Source organism: Oncorhynchus gorbuscha, unplaced genomic scaffold (assembly GCF_021184085.1).
Source record: "Oncorhynchus gorbuscha isolate QuinsamMale2020 ecotype Even-year unplaced genomic scaffold, OgorEven_v1.0 Un_scaffold_723, whole genome shotgun sequence".
Taxonomy (NCBI): Eukaryota; Metazoa; Chordata; class Actinopteri; order Salmoniformes; family Salmonidae; genus Oncorhynchus; species Oncorhynchus gorbuscha.
Genome location: NW_025745530.1, coordinates 311,452 through 335,546, shown reverse-complemented (window position 1 = coordinate 335,546; position 24,095 = coordinate 311,452). Strand labels below are relative to the sequence as shown.

Here is a 24,095-nt window from a genome sequence, read left to right as displayed (position 1 = left end):
GAATGTTGTGTTTATATTTTTGTTCAGTTTACATTCAAACAACCTGACAAGTACATTTTTTATAAAAAACACATTTATTAAAAAACACTTCCAAAATAATTTAGAACAAAAACAGTAGGAAAGAAGAACACTCAGAACAGACCTTCAAAAATAAGACTTTATTTTAAGACTTTTTAAGACGTTTTCTGGGCTTTGGTTGCATTGCCATCCCAATACCGTACCACAAATCGCTATAGGAAATATAAATAGTGTAAAATGTGTAAAACTAACATATTACAAACAGTGTGTCCAAAAACAAGTCCTGAGGTCTTGTGGTAAGAATAGATTGTCACATACAGTATGTAGTAGCTAAGATGCATTTGAATGCAGTGAGTTGTGCCTTTGTAGAATACAATCAAGTTCAAATACAATGTCCACTAGTTAGCAAGAAACACTAAGGAATCGTCCCAAATGGCAACCCTTTGTAGTGCACTACTTTTGACCAGAGCACATAGGGGCATATTGTTTTAGGGTTAAGTGAGATGGATTGTGTGTGTATATCTTTTTAGGTATCAACAGTATTCATTACCTGGGTCAAGGGAGGGACTACCTGAACTTGTCCAATAAGAAACGCTTGTTTTCGTTTTCCCCAAAGATTTCCACTAATGAATATGACCCTGAACTTGTCCAATAAGAAACACTCGTTTTCATTCTCCTGTGCAAAATGTTTTGCTACAACACTGTGCCAAAATGAACACGACCCAGTTCCGGTCCAGTCTAGCCTGATAAGTAGACCATCTTCACCGAGATCTGCGAGACTGGGTGGTCTTGGGGACCCTTTGAGGGTTGGGTCGAAAAGACCCACGTATCTGCTTCACGACGTTCCCCTCTGCCCCAGGGCCCTTCTGACCAGCTACAACCCCAGCTCCAGTCCCCTTCTGCCCCTCTGCCCCAGCCAGAGGGCCCTTCTGACCAGCTACAACCCCAGCTCCAGTCCCCTTCTGCCCCTCTGCCCCAGCCAGAGGGCCCTTCTGGCCAGCTACAACCCCAGCTCCAGTCCCCTTCTGCCTCTCTGCCGTTTTCCTCCTGATGGGAGAAGAGAGGGGAACAATAGGTTGATTAGTGAGACAGTTGGACTCTTTTACTAGTATCATATCACTATGGTGGGCAGTAGTCACTGCCTGGGCTGTACTAGCTTGGGTAGAAGTATGGCTCTTCTATAACCAAACATGTTATTAACACAACCCTAACCTTGTGCTGATAACCCTGAACATACAAGTCATACACTTGCTGTTTTGCTCTGACCTTGCCTGTTTTATATACAATAACTATCTAGTCTAGTGACACATTTTCTATTACAGGACTCACATCATGACTCCTCTCTTCCTCTCCAGGGCTTTCTGTGTAGCAGCTGACAGAGAACTCTTCCCCCTGGTCGACCCCGATTCCCCAGTCTGTGGACACACACACGCACACACGCACGCAAACACACACACACACACACACACACACACACACACACACACACACACACACACACACACACACACACACACACACACACACACACACACACACACACACACACACACACACACCTTAAATGTGTGTATGCTGATGTATATTTGTTCTACATTCAATCCTAATCTTTCTATCCAGACCCCAAAGCATCTCATGTTGGAGGCTTTATTGTGCACTAGGAAGTCACTAATTGTGTCCCAAAATATCTCAAATGTCATCATGATCCCTAAATGCTATTTGTCGGGTTTAGAGGGCGATTGTAGTGTTAACGTAGAGATAGTTGGGGATTTGGCTGTGAGGCCCTCTGTCTACTTCCCCAGTCTGATGAGGTCATGTCTCTGTGTGCAGTTTGAAAGATGTTGCTCACTAATGCTAGAGCAATTTCTAACTAGCGTTAGCATAACGACTGGTGGTCTATGGTATCTGCTAGCAAAACCACCTCTTACTTCCTTCCTAATGGACAGAGACATAAAAATGGTATCCACAAGTTCACTTGCATAAAAAAACAGTGTATTTTGCACATTCATCTTCTGCACTTCTACCACTCCAGTGTTTAATTGCTGTATGGTTAACATTTTGCCACCGTGGCCTATTTATCGCCTTACCTCCCTTATCTTACCTCATTTGCACACAATGTATATAGACCTCTTCTACTGTATTATTGACTGTATGTTTGTTTACTCCATGTGTAACTCTGTGTTGTCTGTTCACACTGCTATGCTTTATCTTGGCCACATCGCAGTTGCAAATGAGAACTTGTTCTCAAATGGCCACCTGGTTAAATAAAGGCAAATGTATTTATTTTTAAATACAAAACATCTTGATGTTCTGATGAAGGTTTAACTGCCAAAACACGTTAGCCTGATGGACAAAAATAAAGTAAAACTATTTTACATTTTGGAGTGTCGCCGTCTCCCAATGTTCTTGAAATGCTTGTCTGCCCCCCCCCCCCCGTGGTTACCTTGCGTCTCATCTCTCTGTCCCCCCCCCCGTGGTTACCTTGCGTCTCATCTCTCTGTCCCCCCCCGTGGTTACCTGGTCTCATCTCTCTGTCCCCCCCTGTTCTGTCCCTGCGTGGTTATGATCTCATCTCTCTGTCCCCCCGTGGTTACCTTCATCCCCCCCGTGGTTACCTTGCGTCTCATCTCTCTGTCCCCCCCGTGGTTACCTTGCCTCATCTCTCTGTCCCCCCCGTGGTTACCTTGCGTCTCATCTCTCTGTCCCCCCGTGGTTACCTTGCGTCTCATCTCTCTGTCCCCCTGGTTACCTTGCGTCTCATCTCTCTGTCCCTGGCCAGCTGTCTGTCCCAGCTGATGATCTGCATCCTGTCTCCTGCTGACAGACAGAAGATGTCCTGGACCTCATAACGTGCAGAGCGGAGCTGGAACAAGACACCACTCCCGAGAATTAGTCTTCTGTGTGTGTAGAGACGGTGTTGTGCACACCACAGTGTGTCTGTGTGTGTAGAGACGGTGTTGTGCACACCACAGTGTGTGTGTGTGTAGAGACGGTGTTGTGCACACCACAGTGTGTGTGTGTGTAGAGACGGTGTTGTGCACACCACAGTGTGTCTGTGTGTGCAGAGACGGTGTTGTGCACACCACAGTGTGTGTGTAGAGACGGTGTTGTGCACACCACAGTGTGTGTGTGTGTAGAGACGGTGTTGTGCACACCACAGTGTGTGTGTGTGTAGAGACGGTGTTGTGCACACCACAGTGTGTCTGTGTGTGTAGAGACGGTGTTGTGCACACCACAGTGTGTGTGTAGAGACGGTGTTGTGTGTGTGTAGAGATGGTGTTGTGCACGCCAGTGTGTGTGTGTGTAGAGACGGTGTTGTGCACACCACAGTGTGTGTGTGTGTGTAGAGACGGTGTTGTGCACACCACAGTGTGTGTGTGTGTAGAGACGGTGTTGTGCACACCACAGTGTGTCTGTGTGTGCAGAGACGGTGTTGTGCACACCACAGTGTGTGTGTAGAGACGGTGTTGTGCACACCAGAGTGTGTAGAGATGGTGTTGTGCACGCCAGTGTGTGTGTGTGTAGAGACGGTGTTGTGCACACCACAGTGTGTGTGTGTGTGTAGAGACGGTGTTGTGCACACCACAGTGTGTCTGTGTGTGCAGAGACGGTGTTGTGCACACCACAGTGTGTGTGTGTGTTGTAGAGACGTGTGTTGGTGTTGTGCACCACAGTGTGTCTGTGTGTGCAGAGACGGTGTTGTGCACACCACAGTGTGTGTGTAGAGACGGTGTTGTGCACACCACAGTGTGTGTGTGTGTAGAGACGGTGTTGTGCACACACAGAGTGTGTGCAGAGATGGTGTTGTGCACGCCACAGTGTGTGTGTAGAGACGGTGTTGTGCACACCACAGTGTGTCTGTGTGTGTAGAGACGGTGTTGTGCACACCACAGTGTGTGTGTAGAGACGGTGTTGTGCACACCAGAGTGTGTAGAGATGGTGTTGTGCACGCCAGTGTGTGTGTGTGTAGAGACGGTGTTGTGCACACCACAGTGTGTGTGTGTGTGTAGAGACGGTGTTGTGCACACCAGAGTGTGTGTGTAGAGACGGTGTTGTGCACACCAGAGTGTGTGTGTGTGTGTGTGTGTAGAGACGGTGTTGTGCACACCAGAGTGTGTGTGTGTGTGTGTGTGTGTGTAGAGACTGTGTTGTGCACGCCAGTGTGTGTGTGTGTGTGTGTAGAGACTGTGTTGTGCACGCCAGTGTGTGTGTGTGTGTAGAGACTGTGTTGTGCACGCCAGAGTGTGTGTGTGTGTGTGTAGAGACTGTGTTGTGCACGCCAGTGTGTGTGTGTGTGTGTAGAGACTGTGTTGTGCACGCCAGAGTGTGTGTGTGTGTGTAGAGACTGTGTTGTGCACGCCAGTGTGTGTGTGTGTGTAGAGACTGTGTTGTGCACGCCAGAGTGTGTGTGTGTGTGTGTGTGTGTAGAGACTGTGTTGTGCACGCCAGTGTGTGTGTGTTAGTTACCTGCAGTGTGACTCTCTCCTGCAGCACCAGGTCTTGCCTGCTGTCTCTCCCAGGGCTCTGGGGCTGGAAGGACTGTAGGAACTGCTGCGTGTCCTGAGGGAGGGACACACACACACACACACAGTCATACACAAAATAAATGATTAAACACATCCGTAAATCACATCTTCGATAAATCCCATGATGGGCTGTGTGTTTCTGAGACTGTGTGTGTCACCTTGATGGTACATAGCAGCTGTCCCACTCTCTCTGTGTGTAGGAGCCTCCTGGTTAGGTATCCCTTCACTGCTGCTGCCACCAGGGGACCGTAACACACAGACAGACACCTGGGAGACTAAGGAGGGGAGGGGAGAGAGGAGGGGAGGGGAGAGAGGAGGGGGTGGGGAGAGGAGGGGGTGGGGGAGAGAGGTGGGGAGAGAGATGGGGAGGGGGTGGGGGGAGAGAGGAGGGGAGGGGTGCGGGGAGAGAGGAGGGGAGGGGGTGGGGAGAGAGGGGGGGTGGGGAGAGAAGAGGGGGTGGGGAGAGGGGAGAGAGGTGGGGAGAGATGAGGGGGTGGGGAGAGAAGAGAGGAGTGGGGAGAGAAGAGGGGGTGGGGGTGGGGAGAGAGGAGGGGGTGGAGAGGGTGGTGGGGAGAGAGGAGGGGGGGGGGGAGAGAGGAGGGGGTGGGGAGAGAGGAGGGGGTGGGGAGAGATGAGGGGGTGGGGAGAGATGAGGGGGTGGGGAGAGAAGAGGGGACGAGACGAGGGGGTGGGGAGAGATGAGGGGGTGGGGAGAGAAGAGGGGACGAGACGAGGGGGTGGGGAGAGACGAGGGGGTGGGGAGAGAAGAGGGGACGAGACGAGGGGGGTGGGGAGAGACGAGGGGGTGGGGAGAGACGAGAGGAGAAATACCAATTCTGTCAATGACAACCAATTAATTTCCCACCCAGATTCTCAAGGTCCTTTCAACTGGTGGCCAACTGTAGCTGTAGACACACACACATACAAACCTACACACACACACACACACACACACACACACACACACACACACACACACACACACACACACACACACACACACACACACACACACACACACACACACACACACACACACACACACACACACACACACACACACCCTGACTTGAATCATCCTACAACTAGCTGTTGTGCTTCTCACTTGTTGATTATAAACTGAAGATCCAAATATACAAAGTCAGTCAGGTGTGAATTGAATTTACCCGCGAGGGGGAGTCTGGGTCTGAAAGGAGGGATCCTGCTGAGGGGGAGTCTGGGTCTGAAAGGAGGGATCCTGCTGAGGGGGAGAATAGAGGGATGGAGAGGGGGATGGAAGAGAGGGGGAGGAGGGAGGTTATGTTGTCCCCTAGACATGCGCTGGATGTGGGGCAGGAGGACACAGGGAAGGACAAACTCTGGAGTAGCTGGTAACGTACGGCCAGCATCTAACGGACGGGGAGAGAGAGAGAGAGAGAGAGAGAGAGAGAGAGAGAGAGAGAGGAATGAGAGAGGGGAATGAGAGAGAGAGGAATGAGAGAGAGGAATGAGAGAGAGGAAGAGAGAGAGGAATGAGAGAGAGAAATGAGAGAGAGAGAGAGAGAAATGAGAGAGAGAGAGAGAGAGAGAGAGAGAGAAGAGAGAGAGAGAGAGAGAGAGGAATGAGAGAGAGAGAGGACCATTAGCGCTCAGAGCGACTATCTGGCACTTAACCAGCACCCCTCATGATTTAAACTAATGATCATCTCCTTTTCGGTGTCCTATCCCCCCTCTGCCTCCTTCCTTCCATCCCAGCTACCCTACATCCCTGTCTCCCTCCATCTCTCTATCCACAGCCCAGCTACCCTACATCCCTGTCTCCCTCCATCCACGGCCCAGCTACCCTACATACCTGTCTCCCTCCATCCACGGCCCAGCTACCCTACATCCCTGTCTCCCTCCATCTCTCTATCCACGGCCCAGCTACCCTCCATCTCTCTATCCACGGCCCAGCTACCCTCCATCCCAGCTACCCTCCATCTCTCTATCCACGGCCCAGCTACCCTCCATCTCTCTATCCACGACCCAGCTACCCTCCATCTCTCTATCCACGGCCCAGCTACCCTCCATCCCAGCTACCCTCCATCTCTCTATCCACGGCCCAGCTACCCTCCATCTCTCTATCCACGACCCAGCTACCCTCCATCTCTCTATCCACGGCCCAGCTACCCTCCATCTCTCTATCCACGGCCCAGCTACCCTACATCCCTGTCTCCCTCCATCTCTCTATCCACGGCCCAGCTAACCTACATCCCTGTCTCCCTCCATCTCTCTATCCACGGCCCAGCTAACCTACATCCCTGTCTCCCTCCATCTCTCTATCCACGGCCCAGCTACCCTACATCCCCGTCTCCCTCCATCTCTCTATCCACGGCCCAGCTACCCTACATCCCCGTCTCCCTCCATCTCTTTATCCACGGCCCAGCTAACCTCCTGTTACAGGCAACACATAATCTATGATGGAGGGAGGGGAGAAGACAGGTTTTATCATTAAACAGCTTTATGTTAATGATGTTGTTAGAGCTACACAGACGGAAGGTAACCTGCCTAAATGATTTTCACATCGGTAGCCATGAAGTGCTTTGAAAGGCTGGTCATGGCTCACATCAACAGCATCCTCCCGGACACCCTAGACCCACTCCAATTCGCATACCTCCCCAACAGATCCACAGATGAGGCAATCTCAATCACACTCCACACTGTCCTTTCCCACCTGGACAAAAGGAACACCTATGTGAGAATGCTGTTCATTGACTACAGCTCAGCGTTCAACACCATAATGCCCTCAAAGCTCATCACTAAGCTCAGGACCCTGGGACTAAACAGGATCCCCTCTGCAACGGGATCCTGGACTTCCTGACGGGCCGCCCCCAGGTGGTGAGGGTAGGTAACAACACATCCACCATGCTGATCCTCAACACGGTGGCCCCTCAGGGGTGCGTGCTCAGTTCCCTCCTGTTTTTATTTTATTTTTAATTTGACCTTTATTTAACTAGGCAAGTCAGTTAAGAACAAATTCTTATTTTCAATGACGGCCTAGGAACAGTGGATTAACTGCCTGTTCAGGGGCAGAACGACAGCTTTGTACCTTGTCAGCTCGGGGATTTGAACTTGCAACCTTCCGGTTACTAGTCCACTGCTCTAACCACTAGGCTCCCCTGCCGCCCCTGTACTCCCTGTTCACTCATAACTGCACGTCCAGGCACGACTCCAACACCATCATTAAGTTTGCTGATGACACAACAGTGGTCAGCCTGATCACCGACAACGATGAGACAGCCTATAGGGAGGAGGCCAGAGACCTGGCAGTGTGGTGCCAGGACAACAACCTCTCCCCCAATGTGAGCAAGACAAAAAGGAGCTGATTGTGGACTACAGGAAAAGGTGGGCTGAACAGGCCCCCATTAACATCAACGGGGCTGTGGTGGAGCGGGTCGAGAGTTTCTAGTTCCTTGGCGTCCACATCACCAACTACCATGGTCCAAACACACCAAGACAGTAGTGAATAGGGCAGGACAACACCTTTTCCCCCTCCGGAGACTGAAAAGACTTGCCATGGGCCTCCTCAAAACGTTCTACAGCTGCACCATCGAGAGCATCCTGACCGGTTGGTATGGCAACTGCTCGGCATCTGAACGTAAGGCATTACAGAGAGTAGTGCGTACGACCCAGTACATTTTTGGGGCCAAACTTCCTGCCATCCAGGACCTATATAGTAGGCGGTGTCAGAGGAAGGCCCAAAAAATGGTCAAAGACTCCAGTCACCCAGGTCATAGACTGTTCTCTCTGCTACCTCACAGCAAGCAGTACTGGAGAGCAAAGTCTCGATTCAAAAGGCTCCTTAACCGATTCTACCCCTAAGCCACCTGTTTTTACACTGCTGCTACTCGCTGCTCTTTATCTATGCAGAGCAACTTTATCCCACCTATATGAACAGATGACCTTGACTAACCTGCACCCCCGGTACCATCTGTATATAGCCTCGTTATTGTTGTCATTTTCTTGTGTTACATTGATTTATTTTTTAAACTTTCGTTTATTCAGTAAATATTTTCTTAACTCTATTTCTTGAACTGCATTGTTGGTTAAGGGCTTATAAGTAAGCATTTCATGGTAAGTTCTACTACACCTGTTGTATTCGGGGCATAACATTTTATTTGAAATACAAGGAATGGAGGCCAGCTAACGTGTTGGTTGTCCTTCAGTTTAACACACACACACACACACACACACACACACACACACACACACACACACACACACACACACACACACACACACACACACACACACACACACACACACACACACACACACACACACACACACACACACACACACACACACACACACTTCCTCTTAAGGCTCCAATGAAACATTTATAGTAGAATCTCTCCCTGGTCCTTAAAACTGGAGGAGAGTTTCAAGGTCCCTTGTAATGGGCATATGTCTGCAGTCTGCACAAGCTGTGTGTGTGAGGATGTAATTAAGCCAAGGAGCTGAAATCCCTGTCTCTCTTTTGAGGAACATTAAGGTTGATGTAACAGTAAGAATCTGAGAGAGAAGGAGGGAGAGGGAGGAATTGAGAGAGGAGGGAGAGGGAGGAATTGAGAGAGGAGGGAGAGGGAGGGATTGAGAGAGGAGGAAGAGGGAGGGATTGAGAGAGGAGGGAGAGGGAGGGATTGAGAGAGGAGGGAGAGGGAGGGATTGAGAGAGGAGGGAGAGGGAGGGATTGAGAGAGGAGGGAGAGGGAGGGATTGAGAGAGGAGGGAGAGGGAGGAATTGAGAGAGAAGGAGGGAAAGAGAGGAATTGATTGAGAGAAGCAGGCAGGGAGGGATACCGGTGCCAGCTGGATGGGTTTATAGGTGACCTTGGTTAGACGTCACAGTTATTGGAGTTGCTAGTGTAGTGGTCATATTGTGGCCCAGCGGTCTCTCTCACCTGCAGTAGTTGTTGCTGCTTCATCAATTGTTTAGAGGTCAGGGTTGGGGTCAATTCCCTTTTAATTCTGGACAATTCAGGAAGTACACTGAAATTCCAATTACCAATTCTCTTCAAAGCCTTTCAATGAGGAGATGTGGAATTGGAATTTGGTTTACTTTCTGATTGGTCTGGAATTTAAATTGTATTGAGCCCAAACCTGTAAGAGGTTGTATTGTGGTTAGTATTGTAGCTATAGTAGTAATACTGTGGTCATACTGTGGTGTTGATAAGCGGTCTCTCTCACCTGCAGTAGTTGTTGCTGCTGTCTCCTCTGCTCCTCCTTCAGGGCTCTGACCTGGCCTGCATGGGTCAGCTGGAGTTGCTTCAGCTGCTGGCTCTCCTGACTGTGTGACAGCACCGCAGCTAGGAGAGAGACGGGTAACAGTCAGACAGGAAGGGCTAGCTAGGAGTCTGATGTGCTTTACAGACTCTTATTCAGGGATATTATGGATTGACAAACATCTGTTCTGCACTTGTTGCCTTTATAATGAATGAATAAACAGCATAAAACGCTTATTTGAGTTTGGAGCCACTGAATGTTTTATAATGGATTGAGAAAACATGGAATGAAGTTTGAGATGACCATCCATTACTATGTGAATGTTTGTCTCTCTACCTCCGTACCTCAGACAGGAAGACGTCCTAATCTAAACCCACTGTGGTCCTTGGCTGGCCTTACCTTCAGGAGTACTAGAGTGAGGCCTGTCCATCACCTCTCTTCGTCCTCCTCCCCTGTTCCCCTCTGTCGTGTGCATGACCAGTCTACGTTTGGCCCTTGACGCCCCTCCCTGACCACCACCTCCGTTCTCAGGGGTCAGCTGCTTCCCCGCGGGGTCATGACCTTTCAACGACCCCTCTGACCCTGACCCTCCCTGGAGCCAGAGCCCTGAGGGCGTGTCCACGTCATATGATTGGTTGATGGATTGGAAGTGGGCGGGGTCCTCCGGATAACTCTTCCACTCCATTGGCTGGTGCTGGTTGTTACTGGCGTCTGAGAGGACGGAGAAATGTGTTTTGTGTGATGCTGGGATCTTGACGACGTCATTCCGAACCTTGATGACTTCCGACGGAACTTTGATGACATCCGACTGAACCTTGATGACATCATATGGAACCTTCCGGAACACGTCAGAAACTCTCCTCTTCTGAGTGAGAGAGGTGACGAGGCGCGCTGCAAGAGGCTGCTGCTGGCGACCATCTTGTTTTTTGTAACCTGTTGTAACAGTGATCTCCACCGCCTTGACCAATGGAGGTACGCTGTCACACCCCTGGACTCTACAGGGGACCACCGTCATCTTATCAGCTGACCTCTGACCTCCATCCCCTCTTCCTTTCTCACTGTCAGTAAGGTTACTCTCTGCCTGACTCTCAGGTGTATGGTAGTCCATGTATTTATGTGGCGGGTCCATGGTAAGGTTACTACTATTATCAGTCTGCCTGTTGTTGTGTGTCTGGTGTATCTCTGGTGTCTCTGTTAGTGTGGACTCCAGGTCTGAGATCAGTATTTTGAGGCTGGACAGGTTGAGCTCCAGCTGAGCTATCTGTTCTGCCTGGTCTGAGCTCCTACGCATAGGTGTTGTACCACCCCCAGCCACTAGGGGAGTTGTAGGAACAGTAAAGCCTTGTGATATACCACCCTCAACCACTAGGGGCGCTCTATGCAGATGCCTTTGGTCCCAAGCATTATTTTCCTGCCCAGTCACCGACCTCACCTCGTTGTCTACATTCAAAGGTGTGTTTACCAGGATCTGCCTCTTGGGGGTGCCACGCCCTCCTCCCCCACTGTCTCCTTTACTCTTACAGCGGATAGGGCTCATACTAAACTGGGGGGTAGGGACGGTTTGGAACCTACTACCCCCCAGAGAGGAAGGCCTCGGCAGGGTAGAGCTCTTCTCCCTGACTAGGTAGAATGATTTCTGGGTTATGGAGGAATCAGCTGAGATAGGATGTGGAAGGTTCTCCATTAGCATTGACGGTGCTGCTGTGACGTCTGGTGAGAGGTGTAGCTGGATGTCTTCGACTGCCGAGCCAGCATCAATGTCCACTCCTGGAGGAGATTGGGTGTCTCCTTCTAGAACAACCAAATGTGAAGGGCCATTTCCAGCCTCCAATTCCTTCAATATTCCTTCACTACATCCTTTTTCGAGTCCCATTCTTTCCACAATGCTAGACCTCGCCTTCTCCTCCTCACGTTGAACCCACGCTTCCTTAGGGAATATCTCTAGTGGTGGCGACCCGGAAAACTGGACTCCCATTCCCAGATGATCCTTTCTCCAATCCCTGTCCCGGGTTTTCCTTCCCTCCGCCACCACTCTCCCTGACTGCAGGAACTCCTCATTCTCCTTGTCTGAGAAACTCATCTCCTCCTCCATCTTCTGGTGTGTCGAGGCCTCCTGGGTCCTAAAATAAAATAACATTTACAATCACAACAAACTTAACAGTAAAAACATTCAAATTAAGGAGATAAAAAACAAACAGACCACAAAAAATGAGATGAAAACAAAAAAATATGTCTAAAATAACAGTAAAACCACTGACTAAAAGCCAAGCTAAAAGATGGGTTTTCAAACCTCTAATATGTCTGCCCCTCTTACCTGAACACAACAAACAGAAGTCAATAAAACAGATGAATAAAATAACATCCAACTCTCACCTGGTAGGACAAGTAGAGACCTTGGCCTGGTTCTTCAGCTGACGCTGGCGTCTCCGGTGCTCCTGGGACTTCTTCAGCAGGGTCTGGAGGCTGAGGCGGTACGGCCCTGTCACTGGTTCCGGGTCCAAGTCTACATCTCCAGACTGGCTCTTTGGTTCTGACCCTGGCTGGTTCCTGCCTGGTTTGGGGCGTTCCAAAACGGCCTGGGATTTCTTTAGAAGAGTCTGGAGGCTGAGCCGGTATGGTCCCTGCGGTCGGTCCAGGTCTAAGTCTGATGCCTGGTTCTGGTCTGGTTTGCAGAGGTCCAGTGTTGAGGCCTCAGCCTGAGGACATGTCACTACAATCTTGGGTTCAGGACGGTCTGATAGTGATGATGAGGCTTGATGCTGGGGGAAAGTCACAATATTAGCAGTGCTACACTTCTTTCCTGGGTCACTTGCTCTGCGGTCTTCTACAGGAGGTGTGATATCGCTGCTCTGTAGAGGCCCCGTCACCAACACTTCCTCTAAATAGTCTGGTATGACATCATTACACCAGGACGACGTCACGCTCGCCTCATCTGCGGGGCGACCGGTTATGAGGTCATCGTCACACGGGGACGACCCCTCCTCCAGATCTTCAGCATCAACGGGAGGATGGCTGATGATATTACATGCCTTGGTTGTGTTTGTATCGGAGGTGCTGTGTAGGAGAAACCCCCCCGTTCCAACTGGTGTCCCCTCCTCAGGCCCTGACAAAATGCTCTCCCCAGCCTCAGTCCGACTCAGGACACAGGTGGCCTCCGCGTTTTCACACGTCACGTACCCAGAAGACTGATGGCTTATGTCAGCTAGAGGATCCACCGTTGCTTCTCCTGAACCCAGGTCCTCCTCCAGAACACACTCAGCATTGGTGGTCTTTTCCTGGTCATACAAGAGTCTCTCCCTGGTCCGGGTCTCTGTTTGTGGAGCAACCTGGTTGGTGTGTGTGGTTGTCTCTCTAGCTAGAGAAGGTGCCATGGGGTCACAGACCAGCTTATCTAGGAAGGTCTCCCTCACAGTGGTGGTGTTATGGAGAGTTGTAAGGTGATTTGTTGTGAAGGCGCCGTAGGCTGTCGACGTCATGGGAGGACCTCGGGCGAGGATGCCTGCTTTCCCATCATGCATGACGGTTAAGGTTGGTGGGGAGGACGACCCCGGCAAGCTGTCCTTGGTCTCGGTGACATCATCATTCTGCGACGCTAGAACCTGGCGGACATTGCTGTGGTGTAGGTTGGTGGTGTTGGCTGCCGTTAGTCCTGGTTCACCCTGAAAGAACTCCTCCAGTGTTGGTGCTTGCCTCAGCTAGAATACCAGACAGAAAACACATTTAAAAACATGACCATAACAACAGGAAAGGTGAGAAATGAAAACAAACTTTGTTATGACATAAATACATACTTTTCACCTTATAGGCTAGGCAATACATTAAGTTAGCTGAAGTAGCAGGAGTGTACAATTAAATTATATGGGACCGTTTCCCGTTTCCCAAAAATATTTCATTAGAGATTCTCCAATAATGTTAATCAATGTCTGGGAAACCAACCTTATTTGACTTAAAAATTCATGTGGATTTACCTGAACACTGTGTAGAATGTTCTGAATGTAGGACATCCTCGTCTCAGAGGGCTGAGTCTTCCTCCTATCCATCGTCCTCTTGGCTGCCTCTCTGTGTCTCTGCATCTCTTCTCTTTGCACTCCTGTGAGCTGGGAGTGGCAACACAGTCAGACTTTGTCTATGTGCCCCTATTCCCTTTACAGTACACTACTTTTGACCAGGGCTTATATAGGGAATAGGGTGCCATTTGGGCCTCAAATATGGGTATTGCCATGAGGCGGGTCCTAATAATGACAGATATCATAATAATGACAGATATCATAATAATGACAGATATCATAATGACAGATATCATAATAATGACATATATCATAATAATGACAGATATCATTAGTAAGGCCCGAAAAAGAAAGTCATATACCATATAGTCACAGAAAAGCCCTTGCTAACAACGACTTCAACAGTAGGTTAGAATATAAAGACTATAAACACCTAGCTAGCCTGGGTGCCAGTCGTCTCTGCTCTTTCCAACTCCGTATGGAATTGTCATGCAAAAAAAGACTGGTTCCCTGGCTAGCATATAACGAGCTCCATCATTCCTCACAGGCAACATACCATGGAACATGTAAGTGGTGATATCCATAGAGTTATACAGCAACTCGGAGCCTTACCAATGGAGGAAGGATGGGTGAGCCATGGAAACGGATAGCTGATGATCCGTGGCGAGAACACGGTGATTCCAGTGTCCGGCGTTGGTTCTTGTTGTTGTCGTTGCTATCCTTCCTTTTCAGTTCGTAAAGTCGGCGTTGTATGAACTTTTCATAGTCTTCCATTCTGTAACAAAACGAAATGTTTCGTTATTTCGTTTTTATAGCAATGCATTATTTGATGATCACGAAATAACTATAGTTTATTTTTATTTTTACTTGTTGTTAGCTAATCTAGCTAGCTAGCGGCTAACGTTATCTATAAAGTTAGCTAACGGTCAACTAATCATTCAACAAAATAGCGCCAACTTTATCAAACAACCCAACGTTAAATTAATAGAATGCAACGTTTACAAACACTCGCCAAAAAATATTGCTTAGCGAATGGCTTTAAAACTATTACATAAAAAACTAATTTCCAAGAGAGATCATTTGTATGTTTACATTTCACCCGCCTCGTCGAGACAACAAACTGACAGTTTGGAGGAAAGTGTCATGGCGTCTTCAAATCCCGTCATGGATCAACACACCAGGTGGATTTGGATTCAAGATTGAACACAATAATAACTCCAAGTCCGACTTTAAGTACGTCTATAATGTCATGAGTTAACCTATATATTGTGTATATTAGCGATAATTAGTTGTATTGTCTTGATATTGCTGTTTTTGAAAGTGCTAGTTGGCAAACATGCGAAATAGCTGAAACCATACTCCGTTTCGTATTTTATAACTCTCCGGGTATTTTGACAGACAACTAATCTTCGGTCAGTTATTTGCTACTGCCACCTACTGACGTTACTGGCTAAAAGGTTGAGTAAACACAATATGGTTCATTTGTACGGACAGTAATACAACAGTAGAAAAACGACATACCGAGATCTTGATGTTTATTGGTAGCACGTCCATTGGACCGCTGATAATGAATTGACGAATCAGCTAAATAAATGCTGATCTTAGTAATTATGGTGATGATTCTACACTGAGGAATACGTCCATTGTAATATACATTTTATTTGTATTTGTTAGAACCGATTTGGACATATTTGTATAAAAGACCGAACATGTGGAGCTCCATGTATATTTGTGTAAATATATTAAATATTAATGTATATGTTGAAATATTAGGTATTGCTAGATGCGGGAGCGGTATAGTTTTGTCATGCAGGTGAAAGAGGATATTCATTTGTTGTTAACAGAAACAGAGTTTATTTAAGTCCAAACAGGGAATTCAGAAATCCTCTAGTCTGTAGAGGGGAATAAAGAAGCAGGCCACAGACTGCAGGCCCTCGGGAGGGGAGGCCGTAGTTGACAGAGACACCTGCTCACACGCAGCATCTGATGAAGGCAAAAACAGACAGGACAGGGCGATACACAATCACAGCAAAAACACGACAGGACAGGGCGAAACGCAATCACAGCATGGTGAATACTAAACAAGGAACCGACGGGACAGGTTTTGGAACACAAAGGAATAAATAGGGACTCTAATCAGGGGAAAGGATCGGGAACAGGTGTGGGAAGACTAAATGATGATTAGGGGAATAGGAACAGCTGGGAGCAGGAACGGAACGATAGAGAGAAGAGAGAGCGAGAGAGTGAGAGAGGGAGGGGGAGAGAGAGGGATAGAAGGAGGGAAAGAACCAAATAAGACCAGCAGAGGGAAACGAATAGAATGGGGAGCACAGGGACAAGACATGATAATAAATGACAAACATGACAAGTTTGTTGACCATACAGACATACAGACATATCAAGTATTATATGCTTTAAGTTGATTGGAGAATCATTTATTTGCTAGATATAAGAAGAATAAAACAGTTTTGTTGCACCATATCCCTGGATGTCATTGAATGTTTGGCCGTTTGGCTGTGAGTGTGGACTGTATGCGGACCAAACAACCCCGCTTCAGGCTTGGGCAGTGGCTGTGGTAAAGACCAAAGGAAGCCACTACAACCCTGCTTCAGACTTGGGCAGTGGCTGTGGTAAAGACCAAAGGAAGCCACTACAACCCTGCTTCAGGCTTGGGCAGTGGCTGTGGTAAAGACCAAAGGAAGCCACTACAACCCTGCTTCAGGCTTAGGCAGTGGCTGTGGTAAAGACCAAAGGAAGCCACTACAACCCTGCTTCAGGCTTGGGCAGTGGCTGTGGTAAAGAGGAAAGGAAGCCACTACAACCCTGCTTCAGGCTTGGGCAGTGGCTGTGGTAAAGAGGAAAGGAAGCCACTACAACCCTGCTTCAGGCTTGGGCAGTGGCTGTGGTACAGACCAAAGGAAGCCACTACAACCCTGCTTCAGGCTTGGGCAGTGGCTGTGGTAAAGACCAAAGGAAGCCACTACAACCCTGCTTCAGGCTTGGGCAGTGGCTGTGGTAAAGACCAAAGGAAGCCACTACAACCCCCTTCAGGCTTGGGCAGTGGCTGTGGTAAAGAGGAAAGGAAGCCACTACAGTATTTGTTTGTTTCTATTCTATATAAATGTGCTGCATGAAGTATCTGTCCATGTAAGGTCGATGGGTCAACGTATGCTGTGCATAATGTTACCCTATTTTTCTTCCATCAACGGGAAGTCCATGGGTCTTAAGCACAAATGTCATGTATTAATCATTATTCAAGCGTTTCTCACCTCATCAAGAGGTCACAAATGGTCATGTGAGCAGTGAGAGGAGGATGAAGGGAGAGAAAAATGGAGCCAGGTCAGATACATGTTGTGGATGGATAGTGTTGATAGAACCGGGGCAGACAGAGGATGGCACCCTATTCATTATAATAGTGTACAACCTTTACCAGAGCCCTATGCATCCTGGCACCCTATTCATTATAATAGTGTACAACCTTTACCAGAGCCCTATGCATCCTGGCACCCTATTCATTATAATAGTGTACAACCTTTACCAGAGCCCTATGCATCCTGGCGCCCTATTCTCTATATAGTGCACAACCTTTACCAGAGCCCTATGCATCCTGGCGCCCTATTCTCTATATAGTGTACAACCTTTACCAGAGCCCTATGCATCCTGGCGACCTATTCTCTATATAGTGCACAACCTTTACCAGAGCCCTATGCATCCTGGCACCCTATTCTCTATATAGTGCTCAACCTTTACCAGAGCCCTATGCATCCTGGCACCCTATTCTCTATATAGTGCTCAACCTTTACCAGAGCCCTATGCATCCTGGCACCCTATTCTCTATATAGTGCTCAACATTTACCAGAGCCCTATGCATCCTGGCACCCTATTCTCTATATAGTGCACAACCTTTACCAGAGCCCTATGCATCCTGGCGCCCTATTCTCTATATAGTGCACTACTTAGCACCTAGGAAGGTATCAATCCGTCACAGTGTAGCGATAAACCAGGTCTAGATCAGCGACGGAGGCCTCTGCCCTTTTGTACTGACATCTGGGCCAGAAATATGTTCACCGCTGAGAGGTTACTGGAATTAAGTCATCCTCCATCGCCCCACTTTTAACTCGATTCCACTGGAAAGAGAAAATTAAGGTGTTGCCTGTGTCCCAAATGGCACCCTATTCCCTATACAGTGCACTGCTTTTGACGAGTAGTTGCTTGTGTCCCAAATGGCACCCTATTCCCTATACAGTGCACTGCTTTTGACGAGTAGTTGCTTGTGTCCCAAATGGCACCCTATTCCCTATACAGTGCACTGCTTTTGACGAGTAGTTGCTTGTGTCCCAAATGGCACCCTATTCCCTATACAGTGCACTGCTTTTGACGAGTAGTGCACTAAAGGGAATAGGGTGCCATTTGGGATGCCGACTTTGAAGTTGAAATAAAGATGAACGAACCAGAAGAAACACCTCATCGTCAGACATTCAGGCAGACTACAATACTGTAATATAAAGCAACAGAACAGACTATATAATGCACCCAGGACTTGAAAAAGTCAACACATTGACTGACCACACAGACTTATTTCAGGCATCATCATATAGTCACATTATAGCCTGGTCCCAGATCAGTTTGTGCAGTCTTGCCAACTCCTATGGTCCCTGTCATGCCTGTCTGCATCATCTTATAGTCACATTATAGCCTATAGCCTGGTCCCAGATCAGTTTGTGCAGTCTTGCCAACTCCTATGGTCCCTGTCATGCCTGTCTGCTGGCTCATGACTTATAAAGCCCAAAGTGATTTGGACCCAGTGTTTTGGACCTAGTGTTTTGGACCTAGTGTTTTGGACCCAGTGTTTTGGACCCAGTAATTTGGACCCAGCGTTTTGGACCCAGTGTTTTGGACCCAGTGTTTTGGACCCAGTGTTTTGGACCCAGTGTTTTGGACCTAGTGTTTTGGACCCAGTGTTTTGGACCTAGTGTTTTGGACCTAGTGTTTTGGACCCAGTGTTTTGGACCCAGTGTTTTGGACCCAGTGTTTTGGACCCAGTGTTTTGGACCCAGTGTTTTGGACCCCTATATAACTATGGAACAATAGGGAAGATACAGTTTGTCCTCTTCAAATTGTGTTTATTGGTCAGATACAAAATAAAGTCAACTGTTTATCAACAAACAATACAGTATGTACATCAATAAATTAAAGGGTCGATGACAAAACAGTCCATTCCCATGGTTACCAAACAGTTAATTCCCATGGTTACCAATACATCAGCATTACTTATCTACAAATAGCAAAAAAAGTACAATAATTTAGTTATCAATGAATAAATACTTACAATGAAATGGACTCACTGTCACATTAGGGTGTTTCCCCTTACAAAGTACTGTGACACTGTGATATAATAATGTATTACACCCCATAGAGAACATTTTACAAAACACACATTTTTTACATTTCCAGGTCATTTGTTACTAATAATTCCCATAGTCACAAACTCTACTACTTGTTTTCATAGCTTTTCACTGATCATTGTATACTTTGGAGACACACACAGACTGTGTCCCAAATTACACCTAATTCCCTTTATAGTGCACTACTTTTGACCAGGGCCCTGGTAGTGCACTATGAAGGGAATAGGGTGTCATTTGGGAGGCATAGACAGAAACACCCCTGAGTCATATAGTCATATTCTCACCAGTTGACCCAACATGTGGTGTGTTATGGGGAGGGGAGGGGGGTTTATATAGATAAGCACTTTGTATAAAAGATATTGACCTCAGTCACACTGTACCTGCAGTTAATTAAGCTGACAACAACTTTTAGTCCACCAACCACGACATCACTACTCATCAAGCTCTAGCAGTTCTAGCTCCGCCTCCTTCCTCAAGCCCCACCCAGTTCTTGCATATATAGACGTTCACTTGACAACAGTCACCACGACAACATTCATGTGTGCTCGACAACAAGAGGAGGAACAAATCAACAAAACAATCAAAACTAAACAAACTGAACTAATATGACTTGGTGGTGCCACTTTCTGCTTTACTTTATCTAATTTGAGTATATTAAAATGTTTCTCCAAAAACCCTTAACACATTATTGCTCACAGACTGTTGAAACGCCACAGGACTTGCCACAGTCAAAAGTAGAACAACATCAGAAGTTAGGAAAGCAAATGGGAGGGAAGAGATTACGAGGACCAAGAACTCCATCAGAACAAGTTCACAGATCACCAGTCAAACAATAAATCTTTTTTTGCCCATTTAAAAGAGAATTTTACATGTTTATCTCTACATCCAGTACATACACCTAAATGCCAGATGTGTGAGTTTCAACGTTAAAGAGATAAGGAAAGGGTTCTTTCTTATCAAACCTTTTCAGTGGAGATTTGCAGCACTCTGTACTTTCTCGGTTGATCAAACCATCAGTGCAACCATTCCTGTGGCTTTAACCGTTTCTGTACTTTTAACACCCCCCTTTCCTCCCCATTTAGCTACTGTGAATTATACTGACCATTAGAATGGGAATGGACCATCTCGGTACGGGGGAACCTGCATTGTATAATTCTTGAATGACAGGATCTCTATGACCCAACATCAACAGATAGCAGACAACAGTGTTACTTCCCTGTCATTTACAGAATAGGACAAACAAACTAAAACATCGGCAATGCAGTCTGTATTAAACACATCCATAACATATCAATTATATACAGAGCAAATCAAAATAATTACATAAATCACGTCACAAAAAACTAACTTATTCAAAGAGCACGGGTGATGTAATCGTAGGCCCATATCCCAGTCTTTACACCCTTGCAGTAGTTTGGGTATCCTAGGAAACGCTGTATCTTGGTAACGCTGTATCTTGGTAACGCTGTATCCTAGGAAACGCTGTATCTTGGTAACGCTGTATCTCTTTATTCTCCCAGTTTGTCAAACTCATTTGGAATATTCAGGCTTTTATACATTTAGACGTTTTATTGAGTTGCTAAATAAACAGTTCCTATTCAGAGAGACTTTGTCATTTATGTAATGCATGTTTATAACACATTACTAACATGTGTATTAAGTATTAATAGACATCAATTAATACAACCACCACTGTTACATAGGGATCTGGGCAGAGCATAGGTACCTTCGACTACATCACCCGCTTTAAATTAAAACAGCATCACGTATCCATAACAACAACACAGTGAACAATAATATCATCATTACCTCGTCACGTACTGTACATGACAACGTCACACCACCACGCGCTAGCCTCACGGTCACCATAACAACCACACGCGCCTAGTCACTAGAAAGACAAAGCTATCAACTTCAATAGTTAAGCCACTTTTGGTACAATTGCAAAAAAGAGGAAATATCAAACAATTTTTACCTTGATTATTATCTTTTAAGGTCTTTTATAAATAATGTAAAGATACTCTATGTCATTTATAAAATTCAAGATGTGACCATATGTAGACAAAGATTCCTTTGAAGAATACGTAACATCACTCACACTGATAACTTTATGGTAAGACTTGTGAGAATTACACCCAACTAACAGATTGAACAGTCCACTGTTTAAAAACTGAAAATAAAAATGATTTTTAAATAATTATTTTGACAGTTGAAATATTGGCCATGTCAACAAACTCTACTAATAACGTTAGTATGTTATTGCCATCCCCCCAAAAAACGAAACAAAATCAAATCTAACAATAAATTAGAAAAACATTCAAATGGACTATATTTCAATTCTATACATTTTTGACTAAAATGTTGATTTTTCAGTTAGTTTTTGAATGGAGTAATTGCCTAGTCACATAAACACGTGTCAGTCAATGTAATCCCGATAGCTAATTCTACAGTATAGTACACAACTCCCAGACAGACAGGAACAGGACAACACTTGGCGATTAGATGCCTAGACCCCTCTGGCCTGTATGGAGATTGGAAATATGGTGATAATTGGTCAGTGCATAACATTAAGCACAGGTAAACACACAGGTACCTGTGATAAAACACAACCTCTTTAGGCCTCCCAAGTGGCGTCATTACAGACCAAGGGCGCACAGGTGGCCCATCGTGCTCTAGCGACTCCTTGTGGTGGGCCGGGCGCATGCATGCTGACTTCCGTAGGCAGTTGTACTGTGTTTCCTCCGACACATTGGTGCGGCTGGCTTCTGGTTCTTGGCAGGGTCATGTTTCGGAGGATGCATGGCTCTCGACCTTCGCCTCTCCCAAGTCCGTACGGGAGTTTCAGCGATGGGACAAGACTGTACCTTCCAATTGGGGAGAAAAAGTGTGAAAAGTACCAAAAAAAATGTAAAATAATCAAAACAATCTCTTCCTGAAGACCCTCACTTTTCTGAAAGTATCTTGTCTCTCTTGTGCAATGAGCGGTTACAAAATACAATTCTCTGTCATTTTTACGATAAAATCTTAAATCAATTGACGGCTCTGCAAGCTGTTTCTGCAAAACAAGGAAGTGCCTGTGAGTACGGAAGCCCGTTGGGTAAAAAAAGAGTTGTTTTCAGAGAAATCACAGCCAAATAGAATGATACCAAAAGGAAAGTCGGCCACAGATGAAGTTCACAGTATTCCATGACACAACACACGCATAACTACATTACATAAAAATTACAACTTTGGACCTCGTGTACAACAGTTACAAAATAACAGTAGAAACACAGTAATTACTATCCAGGGTGTGATATTTTCTCAAAGGGGGGCCACCTCCCCTGATTCAATTCTGTCCTGTGCTCAATGACGATGCAGTGACCAATGGTTTCATTTTTAAATAGTCCTAATTAGCTTCTCCTCCTCCTCTACCTTCCCTCCCTTTTCCCTCTCATCCCTCCTTGACCCAGCCCGCTACTAAGACCTCACGTCCGTTTTCGACTTCACTATCGTGATGACACTCGTCGCCGCCACTTTCCCCGGTATGAGTGGCCCGATCACCGACCCGACCCCACCACCTCCCCTCTGACCACCGACCCCTAACCCCACTCCCGGGCTCCTCGCCACAGTCCTTGCAAAACTCTGTAGCGCCTCGTACTTCGACCTCAGGTGATCGAGCTCCGCCCTCATGCTGGCGTTCTCCGACGCCAACTTATCCACTTCCTGTTGAAGCTGTGACTTCTGCTTCTCCAGCTCCTCCTTCTGGGTGACCCGTTTGACCCGGCAGCTGGCGGCGTAGCCACGGTTCTTCAGGGTGCGCCGGCGCTGTTTAAGCTGCAGGATCTCATCCTTGGTGAGGCCGCGGAGGTGCTGGTTGAGCTCCCGGACGGACATAGTCACCAGCTCATCATCTGTCAGGGTGGTCCCATTCTCCCCCGGCTCCCTCTTCACCTGAGGGGAGGGGAGGGACGAGGGGGATGGAGAGGGGGAGGGAGAGAGGGAGGTGAGGGGGAGGGACGAGGGAGGAGAGGGGGAGGGACGAGGGGGGGAGGGAGGAGAGGGGGAGGGAGAGAGGGAGGTGAGTTAGGAAGAAGACATGGAGAGGCCGTAGTACACGTGTCAAACTCATTCCACGGAGGTCCTTGTGTCTGCGAGTTTTCGCTCTAATCTTGTACTTGATTGATGAATTAAGGTCAGTAATTAGTAAAGAACTCCCCTCACCTGGTTGTCTAGGTCGTAATTGAAAGAAGAAAAAAACACTTGGCCCTCAGTGGAATGAGTTTGACACCTCTGCAGTAGCAGGTAAGAGAGAAAATACCTTCCTTGGATACATTATCATATATTTCTACATCAGTCCAGCGCGAATTCTCACCTTCAAGGCCTTGTTTCCCTTATTAGTGGTCGACATGCCAAGAGAACCAGCCCCCTCTGAACACACCTGCCCCCTCTGAACACACCTGCCCCCTCTGAACACACCTGTCCCCTCTGAACACACCTGCAGACGGGACGGAGACAGAGAGAAAATACATAATATCACATTTGAAATGTCTTTATTTTTTTGGAACTTCTAATGTAGTAATGTTTACTGTTCATTTTTGTTGTTTATTTCACTATTGTTTATTATCTACTTCACTTGCTTTGGCAATGTTAACATATGTTTCCCATGCCAATAAAGGCCTTCAATTGAAATTGAATTGAGAGAGAGCGAGAGAAGAGGAGTCAGTGCTTAGCTTAGTATAAGAAAGTCTGCAACTCATCTACAAACTGTCATAATGAAAGTGAGAACAGACACTCAAAGAAACACACACAGACACTTCCTGTTTGTTGGTGGTTAGTGTGGCAGGGCCTGTGATGTCAGAGCTCTAGAACACCCATCAAGCGTTCTGATTGGTTGGCCAGGGACCAACAGGGAGA

At 47.0% G+C, this 24,095-nt stretch overlaps 2 protein-coding genes across 7 annotated transcripts in view; both read right to left on the bottom strand.

The window, feature by feature from the left end:
• Positions 1-139: 139 nt before the first annotated feature.
• LOC124019152 lies at positions 140-14,929 on the bottom strand. 4 transcript variants are annotated; one of them, XM_046334531.1, is made up of 12 exons: positions 14,887-14,929; positions 14,407-14,569; positions 13,756-13,884; positions 12,161-13,482; positions 10,187-11,907; positions 9,752-9,870; positions 5,711-5,932; positions 4,703-4,819; positions 4,486-4,578; positions 2,768-2,881; positions 1,348-1,433; positions 140-1,065 (listed from the first exon to the last, which is right to left on the bottom strand). In XM_046334531.1, the coding sequence occupies exons 2-12, from the start codon at positions 14,566-14,568 to the stop codon at positions 780-782; spliced, it is 4,371 nt and encodes a 1,456-aa protein (XP_046190487.1). In that variant the 5' UTR covers position 14,569; positions 14,887-14,929; the 3' UTR covers positions 140-779. The 4 variants fall into 4 exon arrangements, with proteins under 4 accessions (XP_046190487.1, XP_046190489.1, XP_046190490.1 ...); XM_046334533.1 differs by lacking the exon at positions 14,887-14,929 and having other exon boundaries at positions 140-968; positions 999-1,065; XM_046334534.1 differs by lacking the exons at positions 5,711-5,932; positions 14,887-14,929.
• A 5,712-nt stretch (positions 14,930-20,641) lies between these two features.
• LOC124019155 (transcription factor MafG-like) overlaps positions 20,642-24,095 on the bottom strand; it is a 19,893-nt gene continuing 16,439 nt past the window's right edge. The window contains exons 2-3 of one of the 3 annotated variants that reach the window (XM_046334544.1): positions 23,554-23,657; positions 20,642-23,132 (exon numbers count right to left, since the gene is read on the bottom strand). In XM_046334544.1, the coding sequence (XP_046190500.1) occupies positions 22,659-23,132; positions 23,554-23,589 (510 nt within the window). In that variant the 5' untranslated portion in view covers positions 23,590-23,657 and the 3' untranslated portion in view covers positions 20,642-22,658. The remainder of the gene's footprint in view (positions 23,133-23,553; positions 23,658-24,095) is intronic. The other 2 variants (XM_046334545.1, XM_046334543.1) reach the window with 2 other exon arrangements.

Bases quoted from the DNA above. Each gene is read 5' to 3' on its own strand.
- LOC124019152 (XM_046334531.1), bottom strand. From the start codon at position 14,568: ATGGAAGACTATGAAAAGTTCATACAACGCCGACTTTACGAACTGAAA. The intron at 4,820-5,710 runs GTAAATTCAATT...TCCCCTCCTTAG, and splicing joins ACCCAGACTCCCCCTCGCGG to TCTCCCAGGTGTCTGTCTGT. The intron at 1,434-2,767 runs GTAACCAGGGGG...GTGTGTCCACAG, and splicing joins ACAGAGAGATGAGACGCAAG to ACTGGGGAATCGGGGTCGAC.